Below are 16,138 nucleotides of genomic sequence, written 5' to 3' on the forward strand. Positions count from 1 at the left end.
AGTGCCATCCCTGATTCCCAAGCTCACATCCGCTTTTATAGTCCTACAGGATGCAAAAGGATAAGTTTTGCTGAAGCGCACTTTGCGAAAGTCCTCTAAAATTGTGGTTTTCCGTATCGCATAACGTTTTTCGGGCTTCGGTTCATAGTTTATGGCATTGTAACTCATATTGGCTGTACATTTTAAGGGACTTTGAATATATTGATACGTTTGGCCCTCCTTTCTAAGCTCAATCAATTTTTCCTTTCTCCCTTGAAGCAATGAGGTCCTCTACCCATTAAAGTTAAGTTTTTTCTATAGTTATAGTGTATTATGGTTCAATTTATAATAATGGTCTTCATTAAAAACCTATTTTTACCAAATTACAAAGATTTTCGGGACTTTTCCTGGAAGAAAATCAAAAACTGCTATTTTAGTGAACAGCCGAAATGTTGTGTCCGTGTGCAAAAATATGAAAGAAACCCAAAAACAGACCAAATCTAATGGGGTTTTTGCTTGTTTTGTATCTCTATGATCCATTCTACAAAAGTGATGTACTAGCGATTAACTAATGAAAAGGACTATGCTAATAAACCGTTATAAAGTTTCGCTTCTGTCGCACTGCTATTTTAATGAACACAGCTGTATATTGATTTCAGTCAGATGTTTGCAACGCAGTGAAGGAGACGTTTCCGACCCCATAAAGTATATATATTCTTGATCAGCATGACTAGACGAGTTACTCTATCCATGTCCGTCTGTCCGTCCGTTTCTACGCAAACTAGTCTTTCAGTTTTAAAGCTATCGGGCTGAAACTTTCCCAAAAGTCTTATATCTTTTGCAGGTAGTATATAAGTCGGAACCAGCCGGATCGGACAACTATATCTTATAGCTCCCATAGGAATAATCGGAAAAAAAAAATTTAAAAAAATTATGTCTTTGGTGTTTTTTGGCATATAACCTCCTAAGCTTGGAAATAATATTTTTTAATTAGTTCTGAATTTCGAATGTAATTTGATCAAAATCGGACGACTATAGCATATAGCTGCCATAGGAACGATCGCAAAATTGGTGGGAAAATAATGTGAAACAAATTATAGCTTCGGTGTTTTTTCACATATAACCTCCTACGCTTGGAAATAACATTTTTTGATTAGTTCTGGATTTCGAATTTAATTTTATCAAAATCGGACGACTATATCATATAGCTGCCATAGGAACGATCGGAAAATTGGTAGGAAAATAATATGAAACAAATTCGGTGTTATTGTCAAAAAATATTTTTTTTGTCAATATTAATTTGTTCTATTGGGAATATCATTTTTTGTGTTTTTAAATTTAATAATTATAGCTGCAATGGTATACAAGCTTCGGCTTGCCGAAGTTAACTTCCTTTCTTGTTTTGTAAAAGATTAATGAAATTTTGTTTTGATTATGTTGATGTTTGATGTTTTAGGCAAATAATTAAATCGTTAGGTGGCGCTGTTGCGGGGTGAGTAATATTGGAACAGTCGCTCCATCTCCTCGCATTCCTCTTAGCTGAGTAACGGGTATCTGGTGATCGAGGGTGTCGACAATAGCGTTCTTTCTTGGTTTATTTTCACAACTTCTCTAATGCACTTCATATGCTTGTTTTTCCCCCATTTGTATTAGAAGGCTAGCTGGCCCAGCGGTTAGTGTATTTGCCTTATGATCTAGATTTTCAAAACAAAAGAAAAAGCTAAAGTCGATGCCTTCGACTAGCAAATACCGGTTACTCAGCTTAGGGGAGAGCGAGGAATATGTAGATTATACCTTTTTAATGAATGGTTTAGTTTGAATAATTTTTAAGTATTGTAATAGATGGGTATTGACAACAAAAACAAAGTCTTATTCAAATTGTTACGAAATAAAACAAAAAATTGTGGGCGCTAGACAGGTCTGAGCGTTATGGGCGTTAGAGTGGGCGAAGCACAAGAATCTAAATGCCGTAGGGTCGGAAACGCTTCGTTCTACCTATTCAATAATTTCCGACCAATGTAGTGTACTTTTTCACTCTATGAGTTACTGGTTAAATTATCCATTTCTGAAAGTACGAAAGTAAGGATTAGCAAATAATTTGAAAATTAAGAACAAATATACAAAATTACAAAATCATTTTTACTTACATTTTTTTTTAAGACTTAAGAACTCTCTAATAAAAAAAACATTGCCAACGGATCTTGATTTAAGAAATTTTGTTTTAATTAAAAAACCTTTGGTATTCACTCAATTTTATGATCAAACGTTCATCATTTAGAAACATTTTAGCATAGGTCCCCTGCTTTATGAAGTCTCTACCTAAAACATATGTACTTTTCCCTATTTAAGCATAATTTTAGTTTTCTTAAATAATTTTAACGTGCACTTTATGTCTGGAATTCTTTTCAAGAAGCATTTCAGAACAAGTAATTGAACTAGACATTTTGGACGGGACCTTACATTAACGATATGTCATGTTTGCTACCTTACCTTACCCACCGGGATACACTACCTTAGAATAAAATGTTTCGAATTTTAAATTACTTTTAGATATTGACAACAATGGATTCTTGGACCAGAATGACTTTCTTTGCATGGCAGTTAGAGCTTGTGTCGTTGAAGGAAAGGGAGATTGCAGCACTTCTCGATTAGATGACTATAAAAAACTTATGAAAAACTTATGGGAGGAAATTTCTGCGATCGCTGATGATGATAAGGTACATTTATATACATGGATTTAATAGCTATAGCACAAACACATACTAACAATCATAATCCAATGGTTGCTTTCATATGGATTTTTTTAACTGGATAAACCATATCCGCATACAAATTTAAAAAATTCAAAGTTAAATTCTTGGCACAGTTGAGTTTATTCTTACAGTAAAACAATTTGTTTTCATTTTTGGAATATGCTACCCTTTTTCTCATATATTTTCAATTGTGTTATGTGGGCATATTATTGCCGAGGGAGAGGCTACCGAAGATCAGGCACTATTTTTGCCGGCATAAGACACGTCGTATTTGGGAAGTGGGAACTTGGTAAGCCTCCTCTTCAACAAATATTTGGAGTGCCTGAAAAATAATATTAGTGCGTGAAGTTCGTCGGTCGACACTCCACATTGCCCCACAAGCTTAGCCGTCGCTTGATAGCAATTCGTTCGGGCTATGTTTCGGCCATATTCTCTCCCCTTCACACATTCGTGTGCCAAATGGATCGTCGCGGCCGTGCAATACGATTCCCTATTATCATGGTTGTCCGTCGAAAGTTATGTCATTGTTCTTGACCTACTCCACTTTTCCGCGTCAGCAGCCCACAGCTCGTCCACTTGGGATATTGAGAGTAAGAGTGCCACTCAGTGAGCGGCAGTTAGTGACTGCAAGAATTGTTTATGTTATTGAAGAGCGGCATCGCTGCTATATATATAATGCGACGTCTTCAACGGCTGGTGGAGAGACTTTTCTTTTTTAATTGTTCATCATGACTCGAACTTTGTCTATGTATTCAATGTATTCAATACATTTTAAATGTTTTCAATGTTTTGATTTTCACTTGTCCTCCAAGTGATTTGTATGGAACTATCGGCCTGTGGATATGTATAAGTTTAATTTTGATTGACTCTATTAACATATTTCTATGGCATCACTACTTTTCCCAAAGTATGCTATTGGCCAATACGCCTCTGAACGAATGGCTCGTACATCTTAACAATTTGCAGGAGCATAGGGATCACGAGTACTGCGGCCACAGACATCACAGTATGTCGGATGTCGTCCTTATGGTTGATTCTCTCCACGTTCTTTTATTACTCTTGCAGCGGTGGTCCGACGCTTAAGAATCTTTCGAATTGCTATTCGGGTCCACGGCTGGCTGTTGTATTTTACCAGCTGCCGGGGTACGGTTACCAGTAGGTCGATTTCTAGAAAGATCCTCCTCGGTCAATGATTTGTTAGGTAGCACCCACTGCACAAGAGAATTGCTGATCAGCATGTTATATGTCTCACTAACTCACCGTCTCACAGACTCAACAGCCCACTGACCCGCCAATGCAGTCAGCACATGTTGTGTCAGCCGCGCCAACTACACAAAACTGCTACCATAATCATAATTCCCTGACCTACTTTAGAATATAGCTTATTTCACTAATCATTAAACTATGCTTCCGTGTTCCAAAATACTTTGCCCCGACGCGATTGGCTTGCGAGTGTCTACTTCGGTTAGGCACAAACATTGGCCGTTGCTCTGGTCACACGACACCCGTGATTTGCCAAATTGCACTTTCTTCTGCCATTACCAGTCTGAGTCTGGTTAGTCAAATGAACACGTCCCCTCGACTCAAAACACGTCGTTGCTTCTCTTGTATGAATGTGAATCTTTGCATGGGGGGGCGTACGTAACAATTTCTTCTGGAGGACGAAGAAATAGTACTACAGTGGTCGCATGACTTATACACGAATATCGGATAAAGACTGTTTGATCTCAATCTCAAGAGACGATTCCCAAGAATTTTTTTGTGGAAGTTATAGCCCGCAATTACGAAGACCACACGGTTATTATATATTTATTTGTATGTTTCTGTAATTCCTGCTTGCGTTTAGATTATCGACAACCTCCGCGTTACAATTTTAAGTTTGTCAAATGCTTTTGCGTCGTTAGCTAAAACGACGATTGCCATTGCCGATTGCCTGATGTGCGTTAGAATTTAAAATAGTATAAGAGAAAGCTAACATGACTTTAATATAATCGAACTTCAGTTACTCTTCTCCTCAAAAAAAAAGTCGATATGAGTTTTTTAAAATTATCCCTTTGTGTAAGTATTTATAGTCTATACATGAGATAAAAAAGATTAACCAAATAATTTAAAAAACAAAACTGAATATTAATATGGGCGTTAAGGGCCTTTGAGTGGGATTGATATCAAAAGTTGTGATACCTTAAGTTCGGCACTTTTGATTGTTGAACGTGCGAACGTCGCTAGTTTTTATACCCGTTACTCGTAGAGTAAAAGGGTATACTAGATTCGTCGGAAAGTATGTAACAGGCAGAAGGAAGCGTTTTCGACCACATAAAGTATATATATTCTTGATCAGGATCACTAGCCGAGTCGATCTAGCCATGTCCGTCTGTCTGTCTGTTTGGATGAACGCTGAGATCTCGGAAGCTATAAGGGCTTGGCTATTGAGATTTGGCATGCAGATTCCTGAGCTTCATAAGCAGCAAGTTTGTTTCAGCCACGCCCACTCTAACGCCCACAAACGGCCCAAAACTGTGTGCTAGAATAAAAATTTTAGCTGAAATGTATTGTCCACATCAATACCTATCGACTAACCCAAAAAAAGGTTTGCCACGCCCACTTTAACGCCCACAAACTTCAAAAAATCGAAAATATGAACGCGGATATCTCGGAAACTATCGAAGATAGAGAATTGGGATTTCAGATTTAGATTTCGTAGCCTTGTGCGCAGAAGATGCCACGCTCACTTTAACGCCCACAACCCGCCCTAATCTGTGGTGCCCACAATTTTTATGCTAGATAAACAATGTATTAGTCTCGTCAATACCTATCGATTGAACCCAAACAAAGTTTGCCACGCCCACTCTAACGCCCATAACGCCTAAATCTGTGTACCGCCCACATAACCATATATTGAGATCGCGGGTAGGTGGCGCATTTTAATTTCGCTTTACTGCTTGCATATCTCCATTTCCCTTTGGTCCCATTTGCCGAGTAACGGGTATCTGATAGTCGAGATACTCGCTAAGAGGGTAAAAAATAGGTTTTGAAGAGTCAATACATTCCACAATGTGTTTTCTAACTAGTATTATCCAACACCATGATCAGCTAACCGACTTACAAATAAATATACCTTCGAGTAGGGGGGAAGACACATCGATGTTTACATTGTTTATGGGGAAGACAACAAATATGCCACCCTTATAGTTATAATTAATAACGCACGAATAGGTTATATTAATATGTATAGCGTTTATTCGGAGCGGCAGACGGACTGTGTAAAAGCTCGGCTCCAAGAACTTCATATAGACATTTGCAGGCTTACAAATAAGTTGCTGAATAGATAAGCGACAGCTTTAGTGCTATAAGAAAGAAGGCGAGAAAGATAAGCAGAGAGCGTGGCAGGTGCCGTCGTACACCTATGCGCGCATGACTAGGCGATGGCGATCTGCTCCGAACATACTCCCCCCGTTGGAAGAGGTAAGGTTCCAACAATCTCGGAATCGATGGGCAGAACGGCTAGTTTGGCGACGGCTCTCTTGATCAGACCCGTAGCTGTACGGACCATAGCTACTCGGATGACTCCGTCCCCGCGGGGTATGACTTCCTGGATGCACCCAAGCTGCCATCTCAAGGGTGGAACGTTCTCCTCCTTCAGCAAAACTATGCTTCCAACCTTGATGTTAGACCCGCCGACCCGCCACTTGCTCCTCTCTTGAAGTAGGGACAAATACTCGCTGCTCCACCTTTTCCAGAAATGTTGTTGCATCTGGGTCACCCGCTGCCATCTGCTGAGACGGCCTTCGCGAAGATGAGTAATGTCAGGTTCAGGAAACTTAGTGTAGCTGGAACCCTTCAGGAAATGCGCCGGTGTTAGCACCTCAAGGCTTTCAGCATTTTCTGAAATTGGACAGAGTGGATAGCAGAAATCTCATATGCAAGAGTTCTTAATTCATCGATGGCTAAGATGGATGCACCGACGACTCTGTAGAAGTGAAATTTAGCTGACTTCACAGCAGCCTCCCATAAACCACCGAAGTGCGGGGGATGAACTTCCAATCGATCCCATCAGCTAAACAGACGGAAGATATCGATGCTGTGTGCTGCTCGCTCAAAAAAAGCTCTTTCAGCTCGGCAAGCTCGCTCTTTGCACCGACAAAGTTTGTAGCATTGTCGCTCCAAATGGTACGCGGACTGCCTCTAAGGCTGATGAATCTCCTCAGCGCTGCGATGAAAGAATCCGTGAGATCCTGCACCACTTCCAAATGAGCAGCCTTCGTGGAAAAGCAGACAAAGACGGCGATATAGCACTTGTGGGGTGCCTTATTTCTGGCCTCTGCCTTATGATAGAATGGCCCACAATAGTCCACAGGAGTCCACCACAGGAGTGGTATGAAAAGCTGGATTGGGCTGCACTCTATTTGCTGGCAGGCTACCCATGACGTGCTCCCAAGTAACAGGCTTCATTCGGAAACATCGAACGCATTTGTTGATAACGCTGGCGACGAACTTGCCGTAATGCGGCGAGCAGCGCCTGCGATCCTCCATGCAGATATTTCTCATGATAATAAACGATGATCGCCTTGGTGACTGGATGATCCTTGGGCAACAGTATCGGATGCCTCTTATCGTAGTCCAAGTTTGCGTTCTGAAGCCTTCCACCCAAGCGAAAAAACCCATCGGATCCGAGTATAGGCCTAAGCGAAACCAGCTTGCTTTTCTGTGGAAACGGCTTGCCCTGGCTAAGAGATCCATATTCCTTCGCCAAGTTAACCTGTTGGATGCTCCTCAAAAGAAGTACAGTTCCAGAGTTGATCTCCTCCACCGATAGACGACCTTTTACCGGCGCAGATTTGGCTCTGCAATTTAAAATGAACCGATAATGTATGCAAATACGCGCTGCACCTTATCGAAAGAGTTGAGGAATTTGCAGTTTGATGAACTGTCTATGCAAACGGACCCAATTAGAGCCACAGAACGGCGCTCTGGAAGATCCTTTGCTGAGTCTAGCAGGGACGGCCAATTCGACGAGCTTTGCAGTGGAGCTACCCTTGACTTGGCACAGAGCAGATGGACTTTCGATTCTCCATTGGTCTCCGATCGCAAGAATAGACAAGCTCCATAAGCTGACATGCTAGCATCGCAGAATCCATTCAACTCAACGGAAGCCCTTGGTTGCAGTACGAATCGTGGAAATTTAAAGTTTTGTACGACTGATAACTGTGAGGTCAACTCCCCCCATGACGAAAGAATGGGCTCTGGCAGTGCGTCATCCCAATCCACGTTCGCACTCCATGGAGATTGCAGAAAAATCTTCGATTTTGTGATAATTGGAGTTATTAAACCGAGTGGATCATAAAATTTGGCAATCGTTGACAATGCAACCCGCTTAGTGGCTCGTTGATTGGTTGGCAGTTGAGAAAAATTAAATAGGAGTTGATCAGAAGATGGATCCCAGACTAGTCCCAATGCCTTGGCGACATCCGATCCATCGTGAAATTTGATTAGCTGCTCCTTGTCGCATTCAGACTCCCCTTCCAGGGCTGCTGACTCATTAGAACACCATTTGCGGATTGGAAAATGGCCTCGCGACAGTAGTTCCTTCACCTGACGACGAATTTCTCTCACCTCCTCAACTGAGTCCCCACCAGATATTAAATCATCCACATAGAAATCTCTACGAACAATTTTGGCTCCAATAGGAAATGATTCCTCCTCATCGTAAGAGAGTTGATGCATGGCCCTTATAGCCAAGAAGGCAGCTGGCTTGGTTCCATAAGTCACCGTGTTCAATTTAAAAACACTCAACTCTTACGTGGTGCTCTCTCTCCAAACGATACACTGCAAAAAATCATCCGGGTACGAAACACGCACGCAACGGTACATCTTGCAGATATCTCCACAAAGGGCAACTTTAAAAAATCGAAAGCGAAGCAGTATATTGAAGATTTTTTGTTGAATTGTTGGTCCTGCCATAAGTAAGTCGTTTAGATAGCTACCAGAAGTTGTTTTAGCATATCCATCAAAGACGACACGAAGCTTCGTACTCGTGCTCTCCTGCTTATGTACGCAATGGTGGGGCAAAAAGAATTGTGTTTCTGACGGTCCCTTTGTTGCAAGAGACATGTGACCTAGATCAATATACTCCCTCCCTTTCAGGGCTGGGTTTCTATCTAGTTAAGCTTCCAAACTCTTGAAACGACGACGAGCCAGGCAATAAGAATCACATAGAGATTCGAGTCCGGAAGTGGACAAGAGACGAACAGAGTATTGACCGTTTTCAAGTCTAGTGCAAGTCCTCAATTTCCCAAAATCGCTTTACTATGGCGGCAAGTGTATCATCGGAATGATCAGCTGGGTCCTTGTTGCTGGCTTGTAAAACCGATTTCGTTGTGATTGATTGAAATTAGGGTCAGCGAGCGAAATGTTTTGCCGTATCCTCCATGATGCTGCATTTATGTTGAAATGGGGCTAATAATCAGTAATACTGTGAGTCACAACCGCTGTGAGTGCCGCACGATAGCTTGCATCTTGTGATTGCACAAGAATATCGACAGTTTTATCAGAGATCATGGAAGAAATCGAGGTTTGCGATCTTCTATGATTCAAGTTTAGTTGGCTAGCTAAGCGAGAGGTTATAAAGTTTAGCTGGGGGCCGAATCTAAAATTGCTCGGCAAGGCATAAATGCTCCAATTATATTTCTAACGTAGATAGTAGCAGTTGGAAGCAACACGTAGTCGATCGGCAAAATATTTAAGGTTTTGGGTGGAGGGCTTAGTAAATGATGATCAGGATGCGATGATGTATGCGAACATGATACTTATGCTGATGAAGTAGATGGTAATGGCTGAGAGCTGGAGGATGGATCGCATGATGGAGATGAAAATGAAGTGGATGTTGCGGATAGGTTCATGGTTCATGTGTAATAATGAATGGTGCTTCATGCGACAATATTTGCAGTGAGTCGTCTTGCATTGCTGCAAACTATGCCCCTTGCGCAAACAGTTGAGGCAAAGGTGCAACTTCTTTGCTTCTCTATATCGAAGATTTGGACTCAAATCTAAAAATCGAGAACACTTTGACAAATAATGATCCCGTGCATCGCAAAATAAACAAATGATTTGAGTTAGTAGCTGAAGCAATAAGTGTGTTTTGGTTATATTTGTGCAAGTTTTTTCCCACCTGCTGGCCTGGTGTTTGAGTTACCAAGGCTTGATCCAAGTTTTCCATCATCCTGCACCTCTTTTCCAAAAACGACTCCAAAGCATCCCAGGTAGACAGCTCAGTGATTTACAAATCCTCTTCCCATTTTTCCCGCGTCCTCTGATCCAGTTTCCAAATGACGATGTGAATTAAAATGATGCGAATTCATGCAATCACTCAGCTCCCGAAGACCCTTCGAAGATCCCTTCTCGACACCCTTTAAACCGAATATTGCCTGAACGTGTGCCTGAAAGTGTAAAACTTTATTATCAAATCGATTAACCATCAATTCATAGCCATTTTATAATTAGCATTCGAGGGTTCAAGCGAGCGTATGGTTTCCAGAGCCACGCAACCAAAACTCGATCGCAAATATTGTAATTTTTCAATGTCGCTTAGCTCATCATCATTTCCGATGACGGTAGTGAAAGTCGCAAGGAAATCCGGCCACTCAGAATAGGATCCATGAAAACGAGCAATTTCCAAATTTGGCAACCGAGGCTTCCTAGATCGAAAAGAAAGATCCGCATTATTAGTGATGTCAATACATGTTGAATTTGCAGCGGTTGAAGCCGGCAATTGTGACTTGCAATGAGCAGCCAAGCCTCGGCTTAGTTTGGCCTTCACATCCATGAAAACCTCGGCAAATTCAATCCGATGGTCGCTCGAGATCTCTGCAAAATCCAGTCTTTCCAACGATGTCTGAGCAGAATCAAATGCCTGGTTTAAGGAATTGACCCATTCCATTCGCGCCAGCAAATCAGCTTCGTCAAACTGATTACCCGCATCAGCGTTCAAATAACATTTCATCGAGCTCATTTGCCGCAAAATAGATTGGGCTTTGACTCGGTAGTAGTCGACGTCACTTGTGGTTTCATTTTGAGCCCGAACCGAGTTTTCCGTATCAGACACTTTTCAATCTCGAGAAAAAAAAAATGAAATATAATAAAATGTCCGACCGCGTTAGAGGCACGAAACACCGTATACCTTTTACCGCGAAAATGTAAAGGTTAACAAGCATCGCCGAGATGCAACGGAACCTTTAACTTGGTTGTTGTTGTTCTTGCCGATAAATTGCCTGCCTAGCAACAGCGGATATATGTATGTGGCAAACAAATGTATGTATGGCTATATGTACATATATATATATGTAATATGCGCTATTAACAAAGATTAAATGCGATTCACTTAGTTAAGAATTATTTGCACAACACAGTTTTGGTGTTTTTTCACAGCGCAAAATGTACAAAAAATCAAACGGCCGGCTGTGCACTTTTATATGCACATATGTATGTATGTTCGTGTGTTTGTGACCGAAGCACAAACAAAGCGTTTGTTTAAACTGTATTAAACAATCGCGAGACCGAGATGCAGACTCCGATAAAAACTATATCACGTCGGGGTCACCAAATGTTTATGGGGAAGACAACAAATATGCCACCCTTATAGTTATAATTAATAACGCACGAATAGGTTATATTAAAATGTATAGCGTTTATTCGGAGCGGCAGACGGACTGTGTAAAAGCTCGGCTCCAAGAACTTCATATAGGCATTTGCAGGGTTACAAAGTAGTTGCTGAATAGATAAGCTACATCTTTAGTGGTATAAGAAAGAAGGCGACAAAGATAAGCAGAGAGCGCTGCAGGTGCCGTCGTACACCTATGCGCGCATGATTAGGAGCCGGCGATCTGCTCCGTATTATCTATTTTACATTTTTACAGTTTCACTGTTATCAAATGACTTTAACGTCATTGAAGATGTTCTTGCTATTTACGGCCGTAAGCTCATTACCTATTAACTAATGGTCATATTTTAAACTTTTTTGCGTGCCGGTAGGTATTGACTAGCGAAATAAAATAAAATGTATTTTAAATTTTAATCTTCGAAAATGTGGCCGTCGCAATTTTATACCGTTTCTGAGCGTTAGAGTGGTGGTGGCGCGCTGCTGAAATAAACTTGCGCTGCGCAAGAAAGCCTAGAATCTGCATACCCTTCAGTTCCAAAAAAATGTTTCACTTGTAAATCACCTTGTTAATCCCGTAGGACATGTCCTCTTGCATAACTGAAGAACAAGTGGGATGTCCGCATTTTCACAAGTGAAAATTCAAATGAAAATTTTTCCCTATACTCATTTTTCGTATGGCCTGTCACCTGCCGGTGAGTTGAGTTTTCACTTATGAAATCACTTGCAAGTAACACGTCCCAAGTGAAATCACTTGTGAAATTCAGAATATTTCCAATGAGTTTTCACTTATGAAAATATAGAATTTAAAATACATACACTTTTATTTACTTTTAAATTCATTTTAATAAAAAAGTGTTATTTATGTTTTCTGGTAAAGGATAATTATTGTTAACAAGCCTAGTTTTATGTTACTAGTTATACCCGTTACTCGTAGAGTAAAAGGGTATACTAGATTCGTCGGAAAGTATGTAACAGGCAGAAGGAAGCGTTTCCGACCCCATAAAGTATATATATTCTTGATCAGGATCACTAGCCGAGTCGATCTAGCCATGTCCGTCTGTCCGTCTGTCCGTCTGTCTGTCCGGATGAACGCTGAGATCTTGGAAACTACGTTATTGAGATTTGGCGTGCAGATTCCTGAGCTTCTTACGCAGCGCAAGTTTGTTTCAGTAGAGTGCCACGCCCACTCTAACGCCCACAAACCGCCCAAAACTGTGGCTCCTACAGTTTTGATGCTAGAATAAAAATTTTAACTGAAATGTAATGTTCTCATCAATACCTATCGATTGGCCCAAAAAAAGTTTGCCACGCCCACCCTAACGCCCAAAAACCGCCCACAAACTTCAAAAAATCGTAAATATGAACGTGGATATCTCGGAAACTATCAAAGATAGAGAATTGGGATTTCAGATTTAGATTCCGTAGCTTTATACGCAGCGCAAGTTTGTTACGAGAATATGCCACGCCCACTCTAACGCCCACAAGCCGCGACGCCCACAATTTTTTTGCTAGATAAAAAATTTTAACTGAAATGTATTGGTCTCGTCAATACCTATCGATTGGTCAAAAAAAATTTGCCACGCCCACTCTAACGCCCATAACGCTTAAATCTGTATACCGCCGGTGGGTGGCGCATTTTAATCTCGCTTTGCTACTTGCATATCTCTATTTAGCTGAGTAACGGGTATCTGATAGTCGAGGTACTCGACTATAGCGTTCTTCCTTGTTTTTTTTACGGAACCCATTGAATACCTTAATACTTTAAACTAAGATCAATGCACAACATCTTCAACTTAATGTAACACTTACCTGACTTTATTATTTTCACTTTAAACAAGAAAGGAAGTAAGCTTCGGCAAGCCGAAGTTTGTATACCCTTTCAGTATATAATTTGTTTCATATTATTTTACACCAATTTCCCGATCGTTCCTATGGAAGCTATATGATATAGTCGCCCGATTTTGATTTAATTAAATTCGAAACTCAAAACTAATTAGAAAATGTTATTTGCATGCGTAGGAGGTTATACGTTAAATAAACACCAAAGATAGAATTATTTTTCATTATTTTTCCGATTATTACTATGGAAGCTATAAAATATAGTTGTCCGATACGGCTGGTTCCGACTTATATACTACCTGCAAAAGATATAAGACTTTTGGGAAAGTTTCAGCCCGATAGCTTTAAAACTGAGAGACTAGTTTGCGTAGGAACGGACGAACAGACGGATATGGCTAGCGCGACTCGTCAAGTCATGCTGATCAAGAAAATGTATACTTTATGCGGTCGGAAACGTCTGCTTCACTGCGTTGCAAACTTCTGACTAAAATAAATATATCCTCTGCAAGGGTATAAAAACGAAGAAAGTAAATCTGCTGCGCACAATTTAAATGGCTTGCTTCCCTTTCAATAGCTCAAACAGAATGAACCAAGTCTTCCTCTCACCCCTTAACTTGATTTCTTTTGTTTTCTCTTCGCTGTTGGCGCGTGTCACTGCACCTATACCCTTTCTAAAGCGAAAAATATTCTACTACATAATTCCTACTTTTTGTATTTTTCTTTGTAAAAAATACAAAATGAATTTTTTAAAAATGGTAATATTAAATAATACATTTAAATATTTAAATAAATTTTAATGTACTAAATTTCTATAACTTAACTAAAAAATTATATTGTTATATTAATGTATATACGTAAGCATAACATTATAAATATATTCAGTTTACTTAATTTTACTGTAGTCAAATAATTTCTTTTTATACCCTTGCAGAGGGTATATTGATTTCAGTCAGAAGTTTGCAACGCAGTGAAGTAGACGATTCCGACCCCATAAAGTGTATATATTCTTGATCAGCATGACTAGACGAGTCGATCAAGCCATGTCCTTCTGTCCGTCCGTTTCTACGCAAACTAGTCTCTCAGTTTTAAAGCTATCCCAAAAGTCTTATATCTTTTGCAGGTAGTATATAAGTCGGAACCAGCCGATATCGGATAACTATATCTTATAGCTCCCATAAGAATAATCGGGAAAAAAAATTTTAAAAAATTATATTTTTGGTGTTTTTTGACATATTATTTTATATTATTGGGAATATCATTTTATGTGTTTTTAAATTTAATAATTATAGCTGCAAGGGTATACAAGCTTCCGCTTGCTCTCTTGCGCGCTTCGACACTACGTGTACTGCCGTCCACAGTGTTCTGCCGTCCACGAAGCCTGTAGTTGATGGAATACAAATTTGCTTTTATTCAGGGGAATCCTATTATCATTGAAAACTGGAACTCATTAATTTTCAGCTGTGTACCTGTGTAATCAAAACCAAATCACATTTATATTTTTACAAAACATTAAAAAATGTGGGCGCTAGACGGGTTTAAGTGTTAGAAGCGTTTGTGGGCGTTAGAGAGGGCGTGGCGCCCTGATGAAACTAGTGCTACGCATGATCATCAGGAATCTGCATGCCATATCACAACTTTTTACCTTTCATAGTTACCAGGATATCAGCGTTCATACGGACGAAAAGACAGGCGAACGTAGCTAGTTCGATTCGGCTAGGGATCCTGATGATATACTTTATAGGATCTTAAACGCTGCCTTCTATTTGTTATATACTTTTCGACGAATCTAGTATACCCTTTTACTCAATGAGTACTAAGATGTTTTATGACTTCATGAGCGTCAGTCGATTTAGTGGGATATAAGCAGGTGTATTTCGAAAATCCGTCAATCACTGCGATTATATACTTGTACTTCTTTGCCGTTATAACTAAGGATCCTAGATGATCAACGTGGAGGGTTGATAACGGCTTGTGTCCCTTATCTATTGTGACTTATATACTCGATGCAGTTTGAAACAAGTTAGGTATAAATTACTCCTGCTGGACTGCATGCTTTGAGTTTTCTAATCCCATGTGACCAAAATTATGAGCTGTTCTTAAAATCCCTTTTTCTATAAATTTTGGAATAGCGAGCTACTCGGCTCCAGCAAACTACCTGTAAATTTAGTTGTTTTTTACCTTGTATTGAGCATAAGGTTTCTCCTTTAGGATCTATGCTACGGATGATAGGGGTTCATCTCTACTCTGCGCTCTTTGTGACTGGATTTCTGCCGTGACGATCATGACTGCTTCATTCTGGTCCCAGCACGATTTTCTATTTTGAACAAGAAATCTTGAAGGTTCACTGAACTACTTCACGAGGGACGTCTTTCTGTGTTGTTGTCATCTTAAAGGCTGCACAGTCAGTGACGAGATCGAATTCGATGCCTATAAGGAAATGTCTTATCTTTTTGGTTGCTAAATAGGCTGATTTAATTTCTAAGAAATAACTGTGTAATTTTTCTTTCTGTGGCGTTGTCTTCTTGCTCCAGTACTTTACAGGGTGCAAGTAATGCTGCTGTCATGCTGCTGGAAAGGTGTTGCCCCAAAGCCATCCCTCGACGCATCCACGTGCAGCTGAAGGTTTGCATTCTGTTTAATGCAAAGGCCCTTTTCAGACCAAAGGCCGGCTTCTACAGCTCGGATCTACAAAGGATCGATAATAAGCCATGGTTCTTTACTTAGAATCTCGGTCAGTGGTCTGGCAATCAATATATACTCTCTGATAAATTTTCTGAAATATCCTGACAGCCTAAGAAAAGCCTTATATTTTTGGGCGTCAAAAAATTTAGCACATCTTTCACTTTTTCATGCCCTGGCCAAACATGCAAGTTTTCTATTTCATATCCCAAAAAGCTTATGTTCTCTTCAAGAA

The 16,138-nt window shown here is 40.2% G+C and overlaps 2 protein-coding genes across 3 annotated transcripts in view; one reads left to right on the forward strand and one right to left on the reverse strand.

The window, feature by feature from the left end:
* The window catches only part of Scp1 (Sarcoplasmic calcium-binding protein 1), a 150,015-nt gene that overhangs the window by 20,797 nt on the left and 113,080 nt on the right, over positions 1–16,138 (forward strand). For both annotated transcript variants that reach the window (XM_070998731.1, XM_070998730.1), the window contains exon 3: positions 2,530–2,696. In XM_070998731.1, the coding sequence (XP_070854832.1) occupies positions 2,530–2,696 (167 nt within the window). The remainder of the gene's footprint in view (positions 1–2,529; positions 2,697–16,138) is intronic.
* Positions 5,070–12,105, reverse strand: LOC139354160 (uncharacterized). Its single transcript, XM_070998418.1, has 2 exons — positions 9,898–12,105; positions 5,070–6,614 (listed from the first exon to the last, which is right to left on the reverse strand). The coding sequence occupies exon 2, from the start codon at positions 6,481–6,483 to the stop codon at positions 6,148–6,150; it is 336 nt and encodes a 111-aa protein (XP_070854519.1). The 5' UTR covers positions 6,484–6,614; positions 9,898–12,105; the 3' UTR covers positions 5,070–6,147.

Source organism: Drosophila suzukii, assembly GCF_043229965.1.
Source record: "Drosophila suzukii chromosome 2 unlocalized genomic scaffold, CBGP_Dsuzu_IsoJpt1.0 scf_2c, whole genome shotgun sequence".
Lineage (NCBI taxonomy): Eukaryota > Metazoa > Arthropoda > Insecta > Diptera > Drosophilidae > Drosophila > Drosophila suzukii.